The 24,206-nt window shown below is 42.6% G+C and overlaps 1 protein-coding gene across 1 annotated transcript in view; it reads right to left on the bottom strand.

The window, feature by feature from the left end:
- nrcamb (neuronal cell adhesion molecule b) overlaps positions 1-24,206 on the bottom strand; it is a 65,707-nt gene that overhangs the window by 18,106 nt on the left and 23,395 nt on the right. The window contains 3 exon segments of the mRNA XM_080028277.1: positions 247-352; positions 1,614-1,795; positions 19,875-19,986. Coding sequence (XP_079884403.1) covers positions 247-352; positions 1,614-1,698 — 191 coding nt within the window. The 5' untranslated portion in view covers positions 1,699-1,795; positions 19,875-19,986.

Here is a 24,206-nt window from a genome sequence, read left to right on the forward strand (position 1 = left end):
AGTTTCAAAAGCATTCGTTCTTAGCCTCTGGCAAGGGCAGCATGTACCATCTTTACTTATTATAAAGTCTGAATAAGCCCAAACTTTACCAGTTGCATATCAAACAGAATTTTCTGGAGACTAGCCAGTGGAGCCTTTTAACTGAAAACTGGACAGGTGGTGGTTGAATCCACACACCTGGAATATCTTTCTTTGAGCAAGCGCTTTATGAATACAAAAATCTCACTTCACAGAACTTTTTTTTACCTAGGATGAGGCTTCCCCTTGGCCTCGCAGTGGATTATGATGTTCTCCCGCGGGTCGATGATGTAGTTCTTGGGGGATTGGTGAGTTATGGTCGGTGGCTGCGGCACTAAAAGGTGATCAGAAAGAGGGTGATATTCAATCATGACCTTTACTGCATAACTAAGCTCTTTCTTGTTGCTGTATTGAGTACTCAAGCAATCATTTACAATCACAAGCAGACGAACAGAACTGCACTGAATCAAATCCCGACAGCCGTTTGCTGACAAACAGAAAAAGCTCTCATAACGTGCAACAGCAAAAAAAAAAAAAGGCATGCAGAACACTCAGGTACATTTCACTTCATTGTAATGATCAGACGCTTAATGTATTCCTGTCAGCGCCGGGGAGGTAACTAATGGACTATAACAAGAAGAAAACGATATAAGAACTCATGCTGTTTGCAATATCGCTCAAGGAAAAATGCTCTACCACTGCAACAACAACCAACCAAAACAGCAAACAAAGCAAACAAAGAGATCAATGCATGCAATATACAAAAGTCCACTGCAAAATCACACTCAGCAACTTATAACATAAATAAAACCAAACTCACTACAAAAATATAATAAAAAATATCAAATACAACCTTTAAAGCACAACAACAAAAATTGCTAGCACAACCTCTGCAGGAGTTCACACGAGATGGAAACTTACATCCTTCCAGAACTTTAAGTGTTTTTTTCCCCCAAGAATCAGCAAACAAGACAGAAAAAGTGTGACAGTAAAGAGGACCAAATGTTAGTGGTTGAAAATATCTTGCATTATTTCTGCTTCAAACGTGGTTCAAACAAGGCCAGTTCCCTGTTGAGGAGCAGCTAGCATGCAGCGGTCAACGGCACCAACCAAACACTGTGCAGAAGATCTTTTAACATGGTATGTTGAGGGGTCGGCCTTTCCCCGCATCAGTCAATATAGGTAACACACTGGTTCTAAAGAGTGATTGCTTAGCCAAACCAAAGGAACAACATAGAGTTTCCTTTTCAAAATAAAATGTTGTGTTAAGAAAACAGGAATGTAGTAATAGCAAGTACATATTATAGATGTATATACAGTAGAGTGTAAATGGTTGGTATACCAGTCCACATCCCAAACACATTCAGTTCATGGTCACACATAACAAAAAAAAAGCAGTTGATCATCTTATGTGCTTGATAAATGACTTGCCAATACATTTTCTGTCACTTAATTGATTAATTGCCTGAATTGTTTTAGGTATCGTACAAACCCAGAGAACTTATATTATTAATAAGAATATTATAATATTCCAATGACACTCTCTTGGGTGTGGTTGTGTTGTGTCGTGTGTGGTGCGTGCTCTGTTGTCTTACGGTCTAGTGGGACCTCCAGCGCGGTGACGAGGTGTCCCAGAAGCAGCACCAGCAGCGCAGCGTCCATCATCCTCCTCCTCTCCATCGACGGTGTGTGTGACGCAATGGTACACAAACAAGACAGCCACGCCCCGCCTTCTCCTGCTATGTCACGCTGTCTGAGGACACGTGCACATTCACAACTACAGGGAGGGAGAGAGAGAAAGGAAGAGGGAGGGATGGATGGAGAGAGAGAGGGAGGGAGGGAGAGAAAGAGCGAGAGAGCGTCAGAGATAAGAGGATGGAAGCAGGAACAGAGATTACTGGGTTGAATAGCACATCCAGTTACCGCGGCTATCAATCATAACACTGGGTTTTGTTCTACTTCGTGTTCATTAGCTGGTGAGAGAGAGAGACAGAGGGAATGAGAGAGAGATGGACACATATAGCTCCAGCCCACAGATCAATGATAGTCTCCATGCAGTGCAGTTTTTGCTGGGAGCTATCGTTTTGATCTAGTGCACTCCCCGATGAGGGCCAACGCGGGCCACATGGGCTCATTTTAGCCAGGCTAATCATCACCACCATGGCCCCACAATGCCATTAGGCCTCTCTGACATATCGATCATATCAGCTGACATTTGTCATGCCAGAGGACGGGACGGGACGGGGGGGGGGACTCACTTTACTTTCCATTTCACTCTCAGCTTTATCAGTTTGATTGACTGACTGACCGACTGAGGCAGGAGTAAACTGATCTACAATCAGGTCAGATTACAGACGCTTGACCACTAGTCTTTCAAGTGACGTTGGTTTTGTGTGATTGGGGAGATCTTAGATCGCTGGCATCTTAGTTCAGGTTAAAGTGAGCTAGCTTGTTTAGAGGTTAGAACAATCTGGTGAAAGGCTATCTTGCCTTTAATAAAAACTGTTATGAGGATTTTTTTTGAAGTGAGAATTTTTTCTTTTGTCACTTAATATGATCTAATTATGCCTCCATGACAACATGAGTGTATTATTGTGGATGGACTCTGAATAGATCAGAGAGCAAAACATAAATGGATGTACTAATGGATATGCAGATTTGAAATGTTTCTCTTGTTGCCAGGCAGCTCAGCTTGTATTTGCTGTATCACACCTTTATCCAACCACAAGCAATCTTTTTGAGACAGCCCAGAAGGAATGATAGCCAAACACCAACTATAAAGTAATCACTGCCAGTGTAATCAAAACCAGAATGACCCAGGCTTCAGAGAAAAATAATAACTAAGTCAATGTGACATTGCTCAGTTAAATTTATATTCATTTGCATAATTCAGTTACAAAGAAATGATCAGTATCATACATCATCTGTGTATGAATGTGCGCGCAGCTTGCAAAGAACGAGGAAACAGAAGTGAGGAGGAGTCCTCTTCCAGCTTTTAACAACTGCCGCCTGACCTCCTTTAAAAGAGCTCTCCAGCTTGTCTTACCCAAGGCATCCGCTGGCACAGTATTAAAATGTTACAGCTTAATTTGGAGCTTAGGCAGACTTAATTTGCTGCGATGTCGCAGAAAAGCGCACTATCAAATTTAAAGATATCAATGCTTGGGACTGTATGAAAGAATGAAATGGTGTCCATTAAATCGGGGAGCTGCATAGTGCTCTGAGTGCTCTCCTCCCTTTGGGTGTGGGTCGGGTCAAGGCTGAAGATGAGGACGTGGAAGCTAGTGTATGTCTGGGTCCAGGGGCTAGACACAGCCAGGCAGTTAGATCCTGGCCTGCTCCTCCTTGGGGAACCGATGTATTTGTTAGCGCCGCCCTACAGTCATGATTCAGTACCAGGCCCCCGAGCCGGCTTCTGGTAGCAGGGGAGTAGACAGAGGCTAACGTCTGCATGCCCCCAGCTTCCACTACACCTCTCTGGGGAAGGCCTGTAATTTTCGCCCAGGGCAGCCAATCACACTGACTGCTGTGGACACAATCAGGCAGGCTCTGGCTTGGGATTTCATATGAAAAGATCCAGGGGGGGCAATTTCATCAAGCTCATTTGCAGGCTGCAGGCAGGGGTGCTAAACCCCGTGCTGAGCAGAAAACCTGCAACAGCCTTTTACATTTTCAACCTTTTGTGTGTTAGAAATTAACCATCAGACGTAAAAAATGCCTTTCCTGCATGGTGATTCGTAAGGTGTTTCATTGTAAACATTTCTCAGTGCCAATTTCATTTAGTTAATGTAAAGGTTATTAAGGTCAATATATTTCATGAAATAAAACAACATAAAATACAGTCTGAACCTTGTGTGCATAGTGCACAGTCTCAGGTGGAGAGAAAATAGGACAGTCTTGACAGCAAGAGAATAAATGTGTTAATTAAACGTTTTATGGTGAATCCCCAAAAGCCTGGCGATTCTCATCTGGAAAGGAGCCAGGCCTTCATCCAGGATTCATTTCCCAATTTAATGAGGTGTAGCAGCTCAGCTCTAGCCAGTCAGCATGTGTGTGACTTCATGTGCATACTGCATACATGTGTGGCTTTATTCCTTTGTGTGTGTATGTGCTATAATTATCCCTGTGAGCTGCAGTGACACAGGCCAACTTCTTACATCCCCCTAACAGTAGGACGACAGTGGAGATTCAAGTGCGGCTCTTAAAAAACGACCATCAGGGCCTGAAAATACAGACATCTCGCCAGAGCATTAAAAAGAAATAAACAGACACTATTAAGCCTATTTAAATCAAGTAGTTGAAGTATGCATGTCTCTTGTTCTTAAACACTTCACTTTACTGACGTGTCAGGAGGCCCATGCTTGCATAATGGACATTTATTGTGAGCTTAAGCTAGGAGAAACCAAATTTCGAAGCACATTTCTCATTTTAATATACAATTCTTCAAAGGGACAGGCAATCAGAAAACATCCATCACAATTGTTGAGCCTTGCCATGCATCCTGCCCTGACAGCACTGGAAAAGCCAAAGTAAATAAAGCTCACTTCAGCTCAGACTGCTGAGGACGAGATAAAAACACAGTTTGAAGTGCTTTGCCCATAGCTGTCGGACGGCAGATATAATCATACAGGAAATGGTCTCTTTGGAGGAAACATGAACAGGTTATGGAGGACCCTTCCAGTGAGGCTTTTTAGCTATTTTTCAAAAGTAGATGAGGCTAAGCTGACGATAAACTGATCTACTGTCTCACTTAGGAAAGCTAAAAGCACTAGCTCAGGATGACAACAGCCAGATATGCGTTTTGGCTCCTTAAACTCGCACAAACTGATTATTTTGGAAGCTTGGGGGAAATATAAACAAGATGTCAGCACATTAATATATCATCACCTTCTAAGTTGATAAGGTGAGCATGTTCGCAAAGAGTTTCTTATTTACACATTGACCAGATACAGAGCAATATTATCATTCATGTGGAGTGTCATGGCCACCTAGGGAGTCAAATAGTAATTCATCTTTAAAGGGGAATATGGCTCTGCAGCTTCTAAATGCTCTAATATGTTTACCAGGGGAGTGTATGTTCCCAGGGTCCTATATGTTCTTCAGTTTGATATTCTCTTGAAAATACATTTGCTTTTCCAAAGGATTTTATGTTGTCAGGGACTCATTTTCCCATGTCCCCATTTTCAGCTCCATGCCATCTTCGTTGGTGTGGTGTCATTCAAAATCGTATGCCACTGTTGTTTGATGGTGGGCAGGTAGTGTACAGTGGGTTTACATTGAAAACAGCTGGCCGCTGAAGTTTAAAACAACGCTATGAGAACGATGAGACAACCACTGTAAAACAATTACAATGATCTGAAAGATGCTAATACGCATGAGCTAAGGGGAGAGAAAAATCAGGTGATAATTCTATGTGGGTCCATCTGTATGTCAGCCCCCTTGCAATTTGCCAAATACTTTGAGATGCTGTCGATTGTAATATGTTGTGGCTTTTACTAAACATTCCAGAGTCTAGCCATTGATTTCCATTCTATGTCAAAGTTTCTTTACAAGTAGCTCAACTTGCATGGATGCATTTTTTCACAAAAGTGCAGATCATTTGCGCATAAACTGCATTAGTGTGCAAAAATAATTTAGCTTGGACAAATTGGATTTCCGTATGCAAGTCTTTATGGCTGCATGGAATGTCTGGGAAAATGATTGGCTGATGGGAAGTAAATTTGATTTGTGTTAAACTGTTAAGAACCTTTAAATGCATCTACACAACTGAACTACTTCACTTAGTTTCTTCAGTAAACATGAATGTCAGCAAAGTGAAAAGGCTGTAATGGTAATAACTGTCTACAACAACGTTAGACCACCTTTCTCTCAGGACTTGCCTTTCACCCTGTTAATTTTGTCCGTGGAGAAAACACTTGTGTTAGCGTTGCATTGAGCTGTCCGGCCACTAATTCAGCCAGCCTCTTCAATTACTCCATTGTCATTTTCCCACGGCCAGCTACTTCGGCATCCCAAAACTAATTGGTTTTGTGCGCACGTCAGACACGAAGCACATACACGCACATTCATACACACTGGCCAGGGAACGTGAGGGTTGGGACATGTCTCCGCGCACAGATGGAGCTGACAGGGGCACGAGCACTGAGAATTGGAGTGCACCACTGTGTAAATGAATAGCAGTCAGCAGGGGGAAAAGCCCAATTGAATTTCCCTTACAGCAACAGATAATACTACTCCACATGCTTTACGCTAACCACTAGTGAAGATAGTGTCATTGTCTGTGCCAAACAAAACTGATGCAACACTGCAGCACTGACAAAATCATTGATGTTGCATCAGTAATACTGTACGGTTTTAACATGTATGATGAAAGACATGCCATTCTCTCGTTCCAAGCACCCTAATTAACTCCTATAACCGGTTGCTATTGATGGCTCAGGCAATCAGGGGTTTGTGAGCCTGGGTACGGTATAAATGGAGCAGCAGGGATCCCCTACAGACGGGCTGAATTGGGGGGGGGGGAGGGGGGGTATAATGATGAGAATGGCTCGGCACTCAGGAAGGTGATGATGAGAAAACAGATACGGTTGAAAGAGTTTATTTTTCCGAGGATGCCGGATGCTCCCGCTGCAGTGCAGGTTGTCACTTCACGGTATTCACACCCAGGGCTGCATGCCCATTCACCTGTGCTGCTAAACATCTATAGGGGAGCGAGAGGTCACTTGAAAAGGCCTTGCTGTCGAGGGCAGTGAGTTTGGAAAGTCAAAATCATATGGTAAATTACTGTATATCCGACATAGTCTTCTGTAAGTCCTTTTACACAATAGCAGAGAGGAGAATTAAGTTTGGTACATTTAACATTTAACATTTAATCGACATAGCTAAAGATTCACAACAAATAGCAGCAGTGGTATGACTTATAGCCATGCATGAACTTGAATGTTCAGTGGCTTTGTCTAACACCACTCCCATGCCTTTTATCTGCAGCCAGCTATAGTATCACAATGGAAATTTCGGCGGGCAGGCTCCAGCATGCGTTTCGTATAATCTTCTCATTAGCTTTTATAATTGGGGGCCGAATGCAAATAATTGGTGTGGTTAACATATGAATTGGGGTCCTGTTGTTCACGGGGCCCTGCAGCTCAAAAACACACCGCTGCCCTTTCATCTGCACGGTACAATGCCAGACTATATAACGCCAGGATCTGCTGAAATCATCTGCTCTACTGTATAGATATGGTGTGTGCTTCCTTATCCTTTCTCTCTTGTTGGATGAATACCGCAAGCTAAAACTGAACAGGTTTTGATACACAACATCTAATCCACATTATTCGTACATTTCCTGATGTAAAACCTGTGATGTGTTAAAATGGCAACTCAATCACTATTAAAATCAAGCTCATAAATTTTAACTTTAGCTTGAGTCTGCAAATTTTGAACATAGAGCATGAGCTACTAGCTGACTGTTGCGAAAATGTGGGCACTTAACAGGCAGGGGGATGATTAAATAGGTTTGCATTATGGGAAGTGTATATGCTCTAGTGTTTTTGCAGCTAGAATCCACTAAGAAATTAAAGTCAGGATACTTCAGCTTTTGCACCCATTGTCAGTAAAGCACCCAACGAGATGGAAGTGCAATAACACATCTCTGGAGTAGCCATTTTAGAATATTTTGCTCTGGTTTTTACTACTTCTCCTAAGCAACAGTATCAATCTGCCACAACTTCTAATGCTAATAGGCATCTGCAACTAACTCAACATGTCCGGCAATTTGTTTGGTCCCCCTCTTTTCTCAGAGCACCGCACATTGGCATTCACTACGCTTCCTCCCTCTACACGCCAAAAACACCCCGGGAGTCGCTCTCTGTCCCCTCAGCCCAAATGCTAATCACTGCCGGCACTGGCACTTCTGAGAAAGCGTCCCTCTTGAGCATGCAGAAAGAAGCAGCACCGCTAGATGGGACGCCATGTTAAGGAGGAAATCCCTGTGTTTTGCTTTCATCTTATCTTTTCAGACCAGCTAAATATTACATTTAGTTGGTGAGTCGTGTCCTCAAATTATACCAGCACATTCATGTGATTGGGAGGGCCTGGGTCGGGTGTATGATGCTCTTTCTTTATCCACAGGGTAATGTCTGGTGGCTAATTGGAGGTATTTTTACAGCCTCACAATTAGGGATGCAGCAATTAACCAACTTCACTAGTAACCGTTTTAAAACGTCATAATTTTGTAACCTTAGAGGCTCAGCTACACCAAATGTTTCTGTTCTCACTCCAAACAAAGGGACATTATGGTAGATTAATTTTCTATGAACAAAAGTTGCACAGCGAAGAAAATTCATTCATTGCTGAATATGATGCAAGAAGCAGACTGCAGGCAAGATTTAGGGTGTATTCACACTGGGAAAGTCCGCTAGTGCACTTGCTTTGGTCCAGACCAAATAGAGTTTTGATTTTTTTTGTTTGGTGTGGTCCACTTTCATATTGCCCCTTTTGCAAGTGAACCAGCATTACGAAGCAAAACCACACGTGATCTGAGGTCATTCATTCATTGGACAGACATTCTGGGGTGGAGAGAAACAGGAAGCACGAAGTTAAAACTGCGAAATATATATCATTGATATAATATAGGGCTAAAAATAATAAAAGGGCCTACATCTAACATATAAATAAAGAGGAAAAACATCAAATTATTGTTGTTTCATATGGTTATAATGTGTAGCCCTATGTCAATGCCACGTTATGTGGCTTGTATCCTACGATGTGAAACATTATTTTTACTGTATTTTTGGTGCTGGACGCGCGTCACGCAAGAAGAATAGGCTCAAGCTGACACTCAGCTGATTAAGCTGTGTATCAGCTGGGTCGGCGCAGTTCAGCTCCAAACTGACACGGGGTCAGTATTGACGGTCCCGTACATGGGGAGCAAAATAAAAACACACACTTCTTGCGCAGCGTGAACCTGTTGGCACTGTGCGGGAGACGCTACCCTCTCCTTCATCTGATCGCTGAACACATTCAGCATTTTTACGCGTCCTCTCAATCAAATGTAATATATTGTTCTGGGCTCCCGGTCAAACCACAACTAATCTTCCTAACAATGGCGACAACAACACTTTCCCATAATGTGAAGCTGACGGCTATTTATTAAAAAAGAAAAGAAAGAAAAGGCACAGTGCCTCCTGCATTTGGGTCGGATCGAGTCCGAACAAATTCACACCACAAACGAACTGCAGCAGAGTGCGTTTGGAAACGCACCGAGACTACCTCTTCAGCTGGGTCTCGGAGCGTTTGTTTGGTCCGCACCCGAGTGCGATTGCTGTATTCACACCTGCCTGAAAGATGCGCACCGAAGGCAGAATCTGCATCTGAGTTCGTTTCAACCGAACTAAACACGGCATGTGTGAATACACCCTAAAACAAACCTGGTGTACCAGCTTTAACAAGTTTAACACATAAGAAAAGTTACACATGCTGTCACCCAAGGCTGCTCCCCTCATTGGTGTTTAAGGGGGGGGATACATTATACAAATACACAATACATCATATAGTTGATCAAAAGAGTCTTGATGCAGACAGAGCTGCTGAAGCCTTAGACTGCATGTGTTATGTTCAAAGGAAAAAGGGACATTGATGTTTGTTTACAGAGGGAGCTTATAACTAATTCCAGATGTATATAGACTTTTTGTTTGTTTTTATACTTGTCTTTTTTGACTGCATTATGTGGTTGCTGTATTATTTCTGTTTTGAAAGGTAGATCTTTAGTGTGGTGAAATATATCAATGCATTATAATCCTGAAAACAGGATTCAGACATTAACTCTACAATTAAAATCTTAAATCGTTGCATCCCTACTCACAATATAGAAAAGGCCATAAATAATGAGCAAATATAGTATCAGAGTGCAAGTGCATTTTACACTTCTCTGAAACCTGGCTTGTACAGTGGCTCATTACTGGAGTATTAAGAGAGTTGAGGCACTGTTAAAAGCATTATTAAAACCAGTTCAGGAGGGGAAGCGGCAAAAGACTGAACGAGCAACTGTGGGTCTGAACTTGACCTCTATTTGATAGCTAATCCCCACGCTGTAATTACCCCGTAAAAGAGGACGTTTCAATATCGCCAAGCAGCAGCACTGCTCATGTATGTGTGTGTATGTGACTTCATACTCCCTAGCATAAAGTCAGACGTTAAAAATGGAGCTTGAGTTATGTTGGCCTGCCACAAACGTGTGTGTTATGTGCAAATACACGAGTCTCAAAATCCTTGTCATCCAATGTCACAAGTAACACTTAAGCTACAGACACATAAGAGCTTTGAGGAAGGTAATCAACATAAAAGCAATCTGCTGTGGGAAAGACAAGCAAAGCCTTTGAGTCAGCAGACAGAAAAATCCAAACATACATGTTGTCAGATACTGATGTGAAAGATAAGCCTGCACAATATAGCCCATAAGCCTTATAGGTTTGCAAATGCAGGAAAGGGTTTTCTAGAGCACAGCCACTTAAAATTGCTCTCCAAAAGGGTGCTCTCTGTATCCATGGTGATACCCTCTCAGATCTCAGATCTCCATGCTGACACAAAGATGTCAAACCAAAGCTCTCATCAAACACGTGAGACATATGGAGAGGAAAGAAAAGGGGCAGAGAGGCCCAGACCCATTTATCATCTCATAAGTAACCTTGGAGAGAAACTGTACGCTTGACATCTGCTCTGCCGAAAGAAAAAAGTCCCAACCTCCGCTGAGCTCAACAAAAGAGGTATGATTAGAATCTCAGTTTGCCACCATGTCCGCACCGGATGGCTTTCTCCCCCATGTGAAGGGTCTCCCAAGATGGGGCCAATATGTGTAGTTTACTTTAAGCTTAGGGGTGCCACAAAAGGAGCGTGTGAGAAAGGCAGTGTGGGGGGAAATGTTCACCTCAAAACACACACACAAAAAACTAGTAGTTGTGATGTTTTGTAGCAAAGGAACTCCTTTGGGCAACGTTAGGCACTGGCAGGGTAACAAAGAGAAACAGTGTCTATATGTGATTGCTCAGAGTCAACAGTTAATGCAACCAGAGCTTTCTGGAAAAGCACTACTGTATAATAAACACTCCTCCAGTGGAATTTGAATTGTGCTGATACAGTACAGGCAGGCAGGCAGGCAGGCAGCGATGGGTCATTTGGAGCTGTCTAAGCTTTGTATGGTACCATTCAGTCTAGCAAATCTGCCGACAACATCAGATAACAAAGCGTGAATGCTGACTGTGCGCTGGAACAATCTGTTACCACTGCCTGTTACCAGAACATGTAATTTACCAGTCAGAAAGAAGGAGGTGGACAGACAGAGCAAGGACTTCTCTTATTGGGAACAATCTTGTCTGCCCTGAGGCCACATCAGTCCTCACTAAACGGCATGGTGGAATGTATCCGCAATGTGAAAGGGATTCAGAGCCATGTCAAGTACAAGAGATGAAAGACAGAGACATTTTAATGCAGCTTTAAAAAGTATAGTATATTAATGTATGTACATAAAAAAAATAAACACCCAAATGCTCACAATGACAATGCAAACATGCTCATCTTTAGGTACACCATGCCATCTTAGCTTAACATTTTGGCCTACTGTAAGTCATTTGAACACTTCACTCAAAACCCCAAATGTGAACCTCATGGTGGCGAGAGGAAAAGGCAGTGGATCCCCAAAGTTCATAAGTGGAGCATCCTTGATATCTGTACCAAATATCATAGTAAACCATCTGTTAGTTATCAAAATATTTCAGTAATAGACAAACAATGGTATCATGTGGAGAAGTCACTGGATCACCAGTCCGTAGCATTGGTCCTTTGGGGGAAATGAATGTACAAAATGTTATGTTCAGTCCATGTCACATGTTTGTTGATATTTCAGTATGGATCAAAGTGGTGGACATTTCCCTCTCTAAAGCTTTGCTTCTAGCATGGCTAAAAAAGAGCAAGTTGTGCAAGCGGTTGTCCAGCAAAAATATGCAAACAACATCAGATAACAGTATTTTTAACAGAACATATTATTTACGAGCGATAAAGTAGCGGTGAGAAAATCTCCTGCAGGTGGACAGAGGCAGTGAGGTCTAGTGTCCTTGAGTGGCACCTCTACATTCACAGAGCACAACAATAGGCCACTCCTGCCCCCCCACCCCCACCCCTCTCTCTCTTCCACCACCATCCCCGTCCACTCCACCCCACCTGTGCCTGTGAAAGGTCAGCGCAGAGGAGGGTCCTCACACCCCCTCCCTCAACCCACAGCTCCCTCTCTCCACAACCAGGCCCCAACACTGGAGAAGCAATGCCAGGAAACCCAATCAAAGAGAGGCTTCAGAGGGCTCCAGACCTCTCAAAACCCTCTATTGTCTCCCACAAGGCTTTCCCCACACCGTGCCCGGTCTATATGTAACACTGTAAGAGAGGAGTTGCTCATTACCGCCCGTCCCCGCTTCCACTTTGTCTCTTTTGTGCAGGCTGACAGAAGAATCCAGTTGCCCAGCCGGGCCAATAAAAGAGAGTGCAGTTACAGAAAAAAAAGAGAAAGAAAGAAAGAAAATGAGAAAAGGGATTCATTTGCAGGAGAGGACGATGGCAAGACACCTATATGTTCCATGTGTGAGTGCATCATATTCACACATGTATTCAACCTGAATGTTAAAAGAGACATACATCTGTCAGCGGCTGTGACACGGCATGACAGCTCTTTAATGGCATCTGTTTAAAATCTTGCCATTCATCTCACGAGGTTGGAAAGTATTGACAGATAGACACACCACGACACAATGTGTGTGAATGTCAGAGCAATCCATTATCACATAAAGGAAGCACTATGTAGTTGCCCCCTCTCTCTCGCTCTCTCTCTCTCTCTCTCTCCCTCTCCCTCAGCCCCTCCTCAGCTCTATTCAGATACTGCAGGTGAATACAAATCCTTTCCCCTTCGCTGCTCTCTAAAAGGACTCACCATCCAATTTCAGACATAGAGGACACAAACAATAGTCCTTTCAAAGTGTGAGAAAAATCAAATCATGGCCCTTTTTTTAATGGCACAATCAGGAGTTAACCCTTCCAAAATGCTGAAAAATAGATATTATTTTCTTCTCGCCACGTCCATCTGAGAAGATCTGGCAGTTATAATGTAGGATCCTGCATGTTAGGTGCAACAGGTCAAGCAGAGAAACTTTTAAAGAAAAATACATTTGGGGACAGCATAGGATATTGTTTAACCAGTCAGGAGATGCATGGAGACCGCTTGAAAACAGTCATACATTTACGTGTCCATTGACAAAAACTGTTGTATTTTTTCACCAAGGTTTTAGTTTCTTCCATCATTTCCATCACTTGTATAGTCCATGCAAAAACAGTGACAACGAAGTTTCTGTCCAACTGGAAATGCAATCTCTCCCATCAGTGTATGCAAACTTAATTAGGTAGGATTTAGTCCACATAAGACACACGACTCGCTAAAACACACCACAACACGTACATAAATGCCTCTTAATGTGAATATAATGTGTGTGCCAGCCAGCTACACTTATCCAAACACTCGCTGCCAGTCACATCTGAATGAGCTTTGATTACATTGGCTTGTGCAACTGCGATTCTATTTCCCTAGGTCAGGGTTTCATATGCTAAACTCAACAAACCACTCAGGGGAAGCTAACAAACCATTAAAGATATCACTGAGTAAACTCTGACTGTATCTCTCAACTGCAGAATGTTAATTTAAAAATGTATGTAAAGAATAAGTTATGTTCTGAGGGCTGAGAAACGTGTGATTTTGCACCAAAAATGAAATAGCAGAGAGAGAGAGAGAGAGAGAGAGAGAGAGAGAGAGGGGGAGAGAGAGAGAGAGAGAGATAACATCTCCCTTAATCAAATGAAAGTATTTTTTGTCTGCAAGTAATTGGGTGACCCCATTTATTTTTCAAGCGCCGGTTTTCGGGAAATTAAAGAGAGAATTTTGAAGATTAAAGAATACGGCAGAAAGCCCCTATTGGTGACTGACTGATGGTGACTGTTGGCGCTTTACCATGGCTTAGAGAGTGAACATCTTTCTATCCGTCTCACGGGTCTGGAAGAGTGAAACGTTGGCTAATGAGTTCTAATGATACAAATGAAGGATTTAGCTTTCTCATAAAGGCGGCCCTTTAATGTGCAGTAAAACTCTCTGTGTGTGTTTATTAAAGACGTGACGTAAAAACTTGACAGAGACCTTAAAGCTGAAAAAAGTTTCCTGCCGTTACAGCTTAGAGATTTTCCCTATTAGTCCATGAGTTGGAGAGTGTGTTTCCAGTGGGTTGGGTGTTTGGCCCAGAGGACGTCACAGCTCAGCTCAGACAAACAAGTGCTCCACGCTTACAGATCGTCTGGCCCCATCAGAAATAATGGCCCCGACGAGAACTGCTCCATCAGCCCTCATTTGTCAAATAGTGATTCCGGAGGAGGAAACATTGCTCCCATTTAACACTAACAGTCGGCCCGGCTTCCGCTAACAGCCTCTGTCCTGTGTCTGTGTTTGACGGGCTGAGACCGGTCGCTAATGCAGGAGAAGTGTCTGCTGAGTGTTGTATAATGGCTGGGTGAGGCTTCAGTCGAAGGGTAAGGTGTTTTTTTTTCTGACTGCGTCCATCGTTCAGTGCCTGTTCAAAAAAAGGTTTTGGAAATGAGAGCTCGAGCAGCACAGCCGGACACATCGGGTGCGTGACCCGCCTCCAGGGAAGGAAACCAGGGGAGGTTTCAGTGTGTTTGTGCCACCAGGGTCAAATATGACAGAAGACAAAATCACTGCCGTAAAAAGATAATGATACAGTATATCTGCTGGAACCACCTAACCCTCTGCTGTCTACACATAAGGAATGAATAAATGTATTTTATCGTCACCTACGTGCATTTCAAACACAGGTGTAGACTTATAGCTTTCACTTTTTAGCAGTATTGTGTTGCAGATAATGCATAATTGACCAAGGGTTCTGGGTATATTTAAGTGTGCTCTCACATTTCATTTTGATCCCATTCCTTTACTCTCCTTCTCTCAGCGGGCACACAGAAAAAAAAATGTCTCATTAGAATCGGCTGAGATGCAGGTGAGCGAAGGGTTACATCTAAATTCAGCCATTTGTATTCCACCACAACACCCAGAGAGCAGGCTGTTTATATTGATGAGCAGATAGACTCGGCCATGGACCAGGACCCGCGTCTAACAGCCACATAAATCATTGGGTTTCTCAGAGGCCCCCCTCCAGATAGATCTCACAGCAGCTTATAGCGGTGTGAGAACAATCTTCTCTGGTCTGAAGCAAAACGTCGATACTGGAATTAGACTAAACAGACCTCTGGCATTCATCCGCAGGGTGAAGAAGACGTATCGAGTATAAAAAAAGATGAAAGAGAAAGACCTTAAATCGTGCAGAGACCATAATTCTTCTCTTTGAGATAGAACATTTGGTAAGGATTATTAAGGGCTTAGGGTTTGGAACCACACAGTGTGCTATTACAATATAACCTGTTTCATCTACTATTTCTCTGTCTAAATAAAGGACTATATGTGTTATATGCTCTTCTTTTTCAAGTAAAGGATCAATTAATCTTTGGAGAAAGTGGCTGTTTTTCAGAGTTAGATGAGAAGACTGATATAAATCTCTCAAATATGTCCGCCTAAAGGGAGCAAGAGACGGGAAACGATTAGCTTAGCTTAGCAAAAAGACTTGATGCAGCTCCAGAAATGGCTCCTTTATATAACCACTTTTTAAAACAAGTTAGTTATTTAACTTTAGAGGTGGTGGTACAGAAGGACTTTACCTTTGTTTGTTCAACCGGTAGAAAGAACTAAGTCAAAAAAATGTTTAGCTCGATGATCAGCTGGTAACTTTAGCTTTATATTCATCGTAGCGACCTTAAAGTGATCTCAACCTTCTGATCCAAAGAAAGCATATATGCCTTTTTCTTAGGACTTGCGGAGGAATTACAGCATATCGTAATGAACTGACTGCATTAACAAACTTTTGGACACAAAATGAAAAGAATACTAGATGGATTAACGTGTTGCTATTGGCAACAGAACAATGAATATAGAGGAATGAATAAACGTGCACTCAGCGCGGTGTGAATAAGAAAAATGTTCAAGGCTGGAGAAGATAATTGAACAGGGAAGACGAGTAGTGAAGATTGAACTGGAGTCCTGGAGCAATGTTGAGCAGGTGAAAGAAGACTAAAGGAGCTGGGAAAAGGAAAGCAAAGGGAGAAGCAGAGGCAGAGAACAGTGTCTCCTCAGAGTCTCCAGGCTCACTGTCTGCTGAGCAGTTTGAGAGTCAGTTGTGCATGAAGCCGACTTTCTCCACACACAACCCTGTTAGATGGAGGAGAGCAGAAGCCCCTCAGGAGGGGCCTCACCAAGCCGAGTCTTTCACATCACTCAGCCGCTCTCTCTCTCTCTCCCTCTCTCCCTCCCTCTCTCTCTCTCTCTCTCTCTCTCTCTCTCTCCCTCACTGTCTTTGTATCCATCCATTCATCTATTTGTTTATTCATGTCCTTCTTTCTGACACTTTGGCTGTGGCTCAGGGCACCTCCCTGTTTGTGCTTCTCATACAGCCACAGAGACACTGAAAAACACACACACACACACGCACACACAGACACACACACACACACACACACACACACACACACACACACACACAATCCACTCAGTCACAGCCACACAACAAGGCCTCCTTCTCACACAGTATCGAACAAAACATGCGCAGAGTGTTGACACAGAGAACCGTCAGAGAATTGTCAGGCTCATATCAAAGAAACACCTAAGAAATGTCTGGATTCGTTGAACTGAAACGACGTGTGCTGGCAGTAGCCCATGGGCCCTCTGTGTGTGCATTCAATCCCCAACTCGTCTGCAGCTCGTCTGAACAGCTGCTGCGTAACATCAATGCTTTCTAACCACATTTGAGAAAAACTGCTTCACTCACAGAAGACAACGACACAGTTCGTGTTCACTGGCACACACCGAAAGGAGGGGATTTGTGAGAAAGTCAGAGGCTCACAGTCAATTCCTTTTTGTTTAATTTGGCAATTCAGTTACTAAAAACGTATAACATTGCTGAAATAGTTTATTCTGCAAAGTGCAATCAGTACTATTGTAGTGAGACACAGGCACTGCACATACTGTAGAACAATGCCTATAAGGTTAAGGTGCTGACTTTAGGCTTAAGTCAAATGTGTTTTCATCAACATTTTATGAACTTTTTAGGAATAATACCCATTTTTATATGTTTTAAATATTTTACAGGCAAGATATGCCATCAACAAAGATCTTGAGTTTTTTTTTATTTCTTATACACATCTCATCATATTTAATATTTGGTTGAACATTCTTTGCAGAAAAATGACAGGATTCCAAGACCCATCCACATAAATAGCCGGTTGGCATGTTCCCCTTATGTTGCTCTGCCAGGACTGTACTGCAGCCATCTGCACTTCTCGCTTGTTTCAGGGGCTTTATGCCTTCAGTCTGGACTTCAGCAAGTCAAACACATGATGACTTGGCCCGTGGCCCGGTGACTGATTTGAACAATCAAACGTGTGGCCGTAAAACTCTTTGGTTGCCTGTTCTGTCCTGCAGCACTTTGCTAAATAGAGGACTCCAAAAAGTGCTAAGCATTCAAATGTTCATCTAATATGCAGCCAACATATTCAAATGCCCATAAAACTGAAAGTCAGCATTTTTAGTTCAAAGAAGTGTTTATATCCAATGTGTTGGAGTAGAGTCAAATGTAAAATGCATCAGTTCAAAAATACTTTTTGATTACACTGCATATACAAAGACTGGATGATGTAATTCTGTCTCAAAGATTTACAGTCAAGGACGGGATTTGAATGCAGAGACTCTAAATGAAGATTTAGCAATATCATAGTTATTCTGCAGATGCAGAGCTCTGAAGATCTCCCCTCCCCCCTCCACATTGAAACACACCATCCCAAACAATAACACCACACTCCCCTGACGGCCACGTGAGAGAAACCTGTGAAAGACAGCACTATGGAGGTAAACAGAAACCTCTGCGGCCTTCTATTGGAGGGCCTGGGACCTGAATGCTGCTGCTCACAATGGACGCTTCACGCCTCACTGTGTTTCAAACCGCAAATTCAGTGCGCAGCCCCATAAGTGTGGCCCTCTATGACTCTGCCATTGAAAACTGTGGACTCAGCCTCTCTGGCTGGCAGCACACCTTCACAAAAACAACAAAAACAATTGACTGCCGCAGCGAGATGACGAGAGAGAAACTGAGAAAAAAGAACGAGAGATTCAAAGGCTAACGAAAGATTTAGACAAAAAATGAAGGGATAAACTGAGAAAGAGCGAGAACACCCGTCGCCAAAAATAAAGCAAGCGAAGCACCAACAGCGGCGGCGGGATGAGCTCAGAGCCGTCAGAGTCCCTTAACTCTCCACTCAGCTGTGCGTGAAGCCTCCCCGCCCGGCTCGCTGAGGTGGGATCCTTCCTTCACACTCAAGTGGGTGGCGGACACGCATCACATCGCATCACCTCCACTCACAGAGCATTAGATCAACCCCCCTGCCCAACCACAGACACACTCTCTGTACTGCTGAACGGGCCAAAGGTGAATGAGGGTCATTTGCAGTAACCCTGTGTGAGCTAAGAGTAAGATCTCCGCGCTCTAATGCACAGTTAAACCGTGTGCTTAACAGAACAACTCTTAGCTCTTGATTGTCAACCGCCATTAGGGAATTTTGCTACCTCTGCGTGGTCCATTACGACACATTATGTGTCAATAAGAGAGAAGCACTGCTAGGCCCAATTTAGGCTCTAAGTGCTATTTTGTGATTTAGAAGTATCGACGCCCACTTTCACAGCATAGGGCCAGGATGAGAGGGTGTGTTACCTTGACAACCATATGCATCAAACAGACCGTTGGAAACTAAAAAACACAGTGTTGGTTTTTTGTATTCCTTGCCAATCCTGGTTGCCAATATGAATGCCGACAAGAAAACACACTTAGCCAGTGGACAAACGCCAGTCAAGCAAGCGGTGACCATTGCCTTACAGCGAGGATAAAAGAGGAGGCATCACAACAGAGATCGAATAGAAAAAAAGAGTTGTCGTGGCTGAGAGCTCGTGGTAGTCATTTAGGGATTTAGGGAGCTCTGCAGTGTCATTATGAATACATACACAGTACACACACACAAGGTGTCGCTGTGAGGTTTAAAATGTTTTCATTGTATAATCATATGCTCCTTATCTAAGCACATCTTGTTTATGCTCCTTATTTAACCAGATGTTGTTGTGAAATATGTACTTTCCAAAGAATCCCGTGACTTGGCTGACCAAGGCGGTCGGGGCCCAGGACAGTTAGGAAACGCTGACATGCCCCAGCTGGAATGAACAAACAAGTTCCCAGAATCATTAATCATTAGCATACACGCACACACATACGCTTGTAACCACCATTCAATGGGAATAAAAGACGAACTGGGAGAGAGGAACGGCGGAGTTGATTCTGAGCGAGCTACCTCTCCCCAGTTTGCAAGAAACTGAGCTCATTGTCTCTGAGTATCTTTGTGTCTGTCTCATTGGTCTGTTTGAACTAACGCATGGGGTTCTTGTCTTACACGCAAGGTTTAAAATACCCGACAGTCGCTGATGAGGATATTTGGGCTGGAGACACTTGCGCGGCATGGCAAACAAACTGACATTTTTTGTTCATATCCTACTGGAGGGGAAATGCCTTTGAGAGGAACAAGAATGTTTGATTTCAAAAGGCTGTGTTTTGGAAAATGATGAAGTGATGAGGAAAAAATGGATTCAAAGACCAGCAGAAATGTTTCCAGCTTACCCGGAAAAAAAAGAACGGATTCCCCTCTGTCCTCCTCCTCCCTGGCTCGTTGTTTGCTTCTTCTTCTTCTTCTTCTTCTTCTTCTTCTTCTTCTTCTGTGGTTTTCTTCAATCTGGTTGAACAAAGAAAATGGAAGAAAATGAAAAAAATGTTAGACTGATAATTTGCATGCATTTGATCTCTGTTTGTGGAAACAACTGGGACTTTAAACCAAAACCAAAACTAGAAAAGAAAAATCCAATCTTTCTTAATAAGGTTTCTGGGGAGGAAGTTTTGCACATCTACGGTTATGCATTTCCGTAACATTTGACTGCGCAAAGGGCCTACTACTCTGTGTTTGGTTTTACTATAATCTGCTTAAATCCTTCTCATATTTGAAAGCCTCCTGGTGTGTCACATCGCAGATTACACACCAGGATGTTCCTAGAGGAAATCTCTCCTTCTCATCAAACACAGATTTTTTTAATCGTCACTGAGTGGGTTGGCTTTTTTTTTTTTTTTATGTACCTTGAACACTCCAAACCGTGACAAGTTTTGCCAAAATATCAGAAATCCAAGCTGAGCAAAACTAAAGTGTGAACATGGATTTTCAGAGGCAGGAGTGTGTAATCCAAACTGATGGACACAAATGCCTTTGGCTGAGAGCTGGAGGAGAGAGAGGTCTCCTCCCCTCGTCTCTCGTCTTGTCTCGACTACCTGATCTCTTTTTTTCTCTCTACACTTTCCTGTCCTCTCCTCCTTCCCCTATCTTCCACCTTTTCCTTATATTGTCATAAAATTCCCGCCAAGTCTCCTCCTTTGTCTTCTCTGTCCTACACGGCCCTCCTGTGCGTAATCTCCTGCTTTCTAACTCGCCAGAACCAATACACTTTTCATCGTCCATCTCAAGTTTTGCCTTTATAAGGCCAGGAGCCTAGCAAACGGTCGTGGTAGATGTCTTTGACTGATATACAGAGGTGTGTCTCTTTAAAGAGATGAATCATCACTTCCACATAACCCATGTTCATAAAAATGACAACCTTGGTGTGACGATGATAGCTGTTGGATTTTAACATCAGGTCTAGGGCCGTAAAAAAAGGTCTGAGGTGGTACCTTGTTGTCCTAAGCTTGTGAGAGGACTATTTGAATGTATCGGGCTCGGCCGCCAATTTTCTCTGTCTTTTCTTGGTCTCAGACAAAGTGGACTACGATTTTATCAAAATATAACTTGATTTATTTCTATCTAAAGCTTTTTCTTCTGTATCAGGCTGTCAAACCCTGAATAGTGAAGGACTTGACTGGTCTGGTTTCAACCCCCAGTTGTCTCTGTCCAGATACAAGCTGGTCTTGTTTATGACTTGTTCCCATATCAGGTGGTCTCGACTACAACACTTGCATGCGGAATTGCATAAAGCATGAATAGTTGGAAGGAGATATCTTGGACACTGATGTCTGTCTTAACATATCTTCAGAATGGAAGATATGTTATCTTTAAATATCTTTAAATGGATATTTTTGATAGAAGATAATACTTTTTCCATAACCCTATGTTCTTCCAAACAAATGGTTTAACATGATCAATCAACATAAATCAATAACCCCGTGGTTCCATGTTCCAAATCTATTCAGTCCTTCCTCATATCATTTCTTCTATTTCCTCCATAATCCATGTTCTCAGTAGCACTTAAGTGTGTTCAACATGACAACTTGACAAGTCCTTGCTCTTATCGTAAAACTTTGTGAGCTACACATTGAATCACAGGTGAGAAAAGACTGATGTCCTGTGTTAAAACTAACCTTTTCCTTGATCTCCTCCTCTCCTGCCCTCCTGCCCCCCTCCCCCTTAATACTGTCATGTTTTATTTTATCATCTAGCCATGGTCATGTCAGGTCAGGATGTTAAGGTCAGACGCCCCCCAAGCTGACAGACAGGTGATATATAGATGTGTCTTGACATTTTCAATTAAAAAAAAAAGTTTGAGATAAATCTCCCCGGGAGCCATGTTTTTTTATAATCAAAGTATAAACATATGGAAGGTCCTTGCTGTGATGTGGGATCTTTAAAGGGGTCACGGACCTGTCCTTACTTATCCTGTCCTGTTTCCCCGTCTCTTCTACATTAGATTTTGTTGTGTCCTCTGCCCTCCTTTTATGTCATTCCATCTATTACTTTATGCCCAATCCTTTACACTCCTCAAACACTGTCACAGTGAATACAGACAAACACACCAGAATCGATGGGCAAAAAGATGAAAGAAGCCGATCCAATTTACTATTAGCAAAGGCTTATCGGCTTCAGTCTGCTGCTCTAAATAAGAATGAAGATTCCCCATTGACAGATAACACCGTTTCCACTCTGTTAAATGCAAACACTGTGCTTTCTGAACCACTAAACACAACTATGTCTTACATTAATTATGTTATACACAATAACAAATGTGGTTTCTTCCTTCTCTTTATCACCATTTTAACTCACCACACAAGATTAGAGTCTGCAGCATCTGTGCAGTGTGTGCTCAACTTAAAAACATTTGGAGGTGTTCTTCCTCCCCAACCCTTCAATATTTACTTCAACCATTTGTCAACATTTTTGGATTTAGAAAAACCCTAAACAACATGGTATAGTCAATTACATATTACCTCTGACAAAATATTACACCAGAAAACTTTCCCTCATCCCTAAATGCAAAAGGATCTTGACCTAGATTTAAAAAAAGAAAAAACACTGACATACATGTTTTCAACTCACAGCATCGCATTTATATTATTGCTGACACCTGTGCTGACACCATAACACAACACAGAACTACATCTCGGCTACCATCTCGTCAGCTATTACAGAAAGACATCACAGGGCCGAGTTCATCATTTCTGACTGTCTGTGCCCTTGCTAGATAGCAGCAAAAAAACAGCTGATTACAGCCGAGAGATCCATGAATAAAACACAACAACAAAATGACCTTTCCACATCCTGTTTGAATAAGCTGTGAGGCTGATCCCATCAAAAGCGGACCTCCCCCCTACGACATGGAGCCAGCCATCCCGCCACCACCCCGCCTCTGCCCCTCGGACACCACAGAGTCAGAGGAGCTCAGGCCAGATCCGCTACCATGGTGATGAGAAGGCAAACGGAGAATAGCTAATAGATTGGCTGCCGACGGTGGGCAGCGAGCAGCAGGACTAGAACACAACTCGCAGCAAGAGACGCGCGGTACCCTCAATACCTCAGGGAGGGACCTCGTGCCATGAGCGCTGACAGGCAAAACAGACAGTTGAATCTCTTCATTAGTATATGAACAACAAGGAGGAAGCATTGTACTTAAAGGAAATGTCTAACTGCTGTAACTGAAAGCTGCTCTAATAAATACTTTTATATGGACAGAAAGGAGTCCCTCGTAGTGTTTGACCAACAGACCTATAGTGTTCACAAAGAGAATCCTTGAGCGGCTGAAGAGATGTTTAAATATTTCATAGAGTGAATATTGGACTTACATTTACTGTTTGGCAAAGAAATACTCAAAAGGATTTCTAATGTTGCCCTTTGTCCATTAGATGTGTAAATAAGATAACATGTTAACTATAATGTATCAACTTTAAAAACGTGATAATATATCAGTGTTGTGGCTACAGCTTATTGTTCTGCCCCAAAGTGGCCTTGAAAAAAAGCTTCACATTAGCTGCAAAAATGAAGTTACATCATAACTGATTCATTTTTTGATGACTCATTTTTGTAACAATATTTTTTTAAAGGATTACCTTTCCATCAGTTCCAAGTACATTATCTATCAAATATTAAGTATGAATTAAATATTGAGTCATGTGGATTTGCTGCATTAAAGGCTACTAAAGCTCTGACTGACTGTTAAAACATTTTTGTTACATGGATGATTGTCTAGAAAAGTGAGATGTCCACAGATTTAGCAGGCATGGCTCATTGCAGATATTGCCAGGTAGGAGGGTGTCCTCTCTCTAATGAGAATGTGTGTGCGTGTGTGTGTCTGTCTGTCCTCAGACAGGGTAAAAGGGGCTCAGCACCAGAGTAGCGGCCTGTGGGTTTAATTTTAGACTCCTGCCTAATGAGAAGCAGAGCATGGTTGTAGAAGATAGCGCTCTCACGATGAAGCATCATTACCGCCAAAGAGAGGCGAAATAATTGGAGCCGGAACACACACATCCCCAGTGATGAATTTACATTAGGGGACACAACTCGCAGAGACAGGGATGTGCTATTAAGCTATCACAATGAAAACACGCTGGGATTCAGCAGAATAAACAGTAGAATTAAGATGATGTGTTGACATACAACTGCTGGAAAAGTGCAAACTATGAATATGTATATAAACAAAGCTGATA

This window comes from Ammodytes marinus (genome assembly GCF_949987685.1).
Source record: "Ammodytes marinus genome assembly, chromosome: 5".
Lineage (NCBI taxonomy): Eukaryota > Metazoa > Chordata > Actinopteri > Uranoscopiformes > Ammodytidae > Ammodytes > Ammodytes marinus.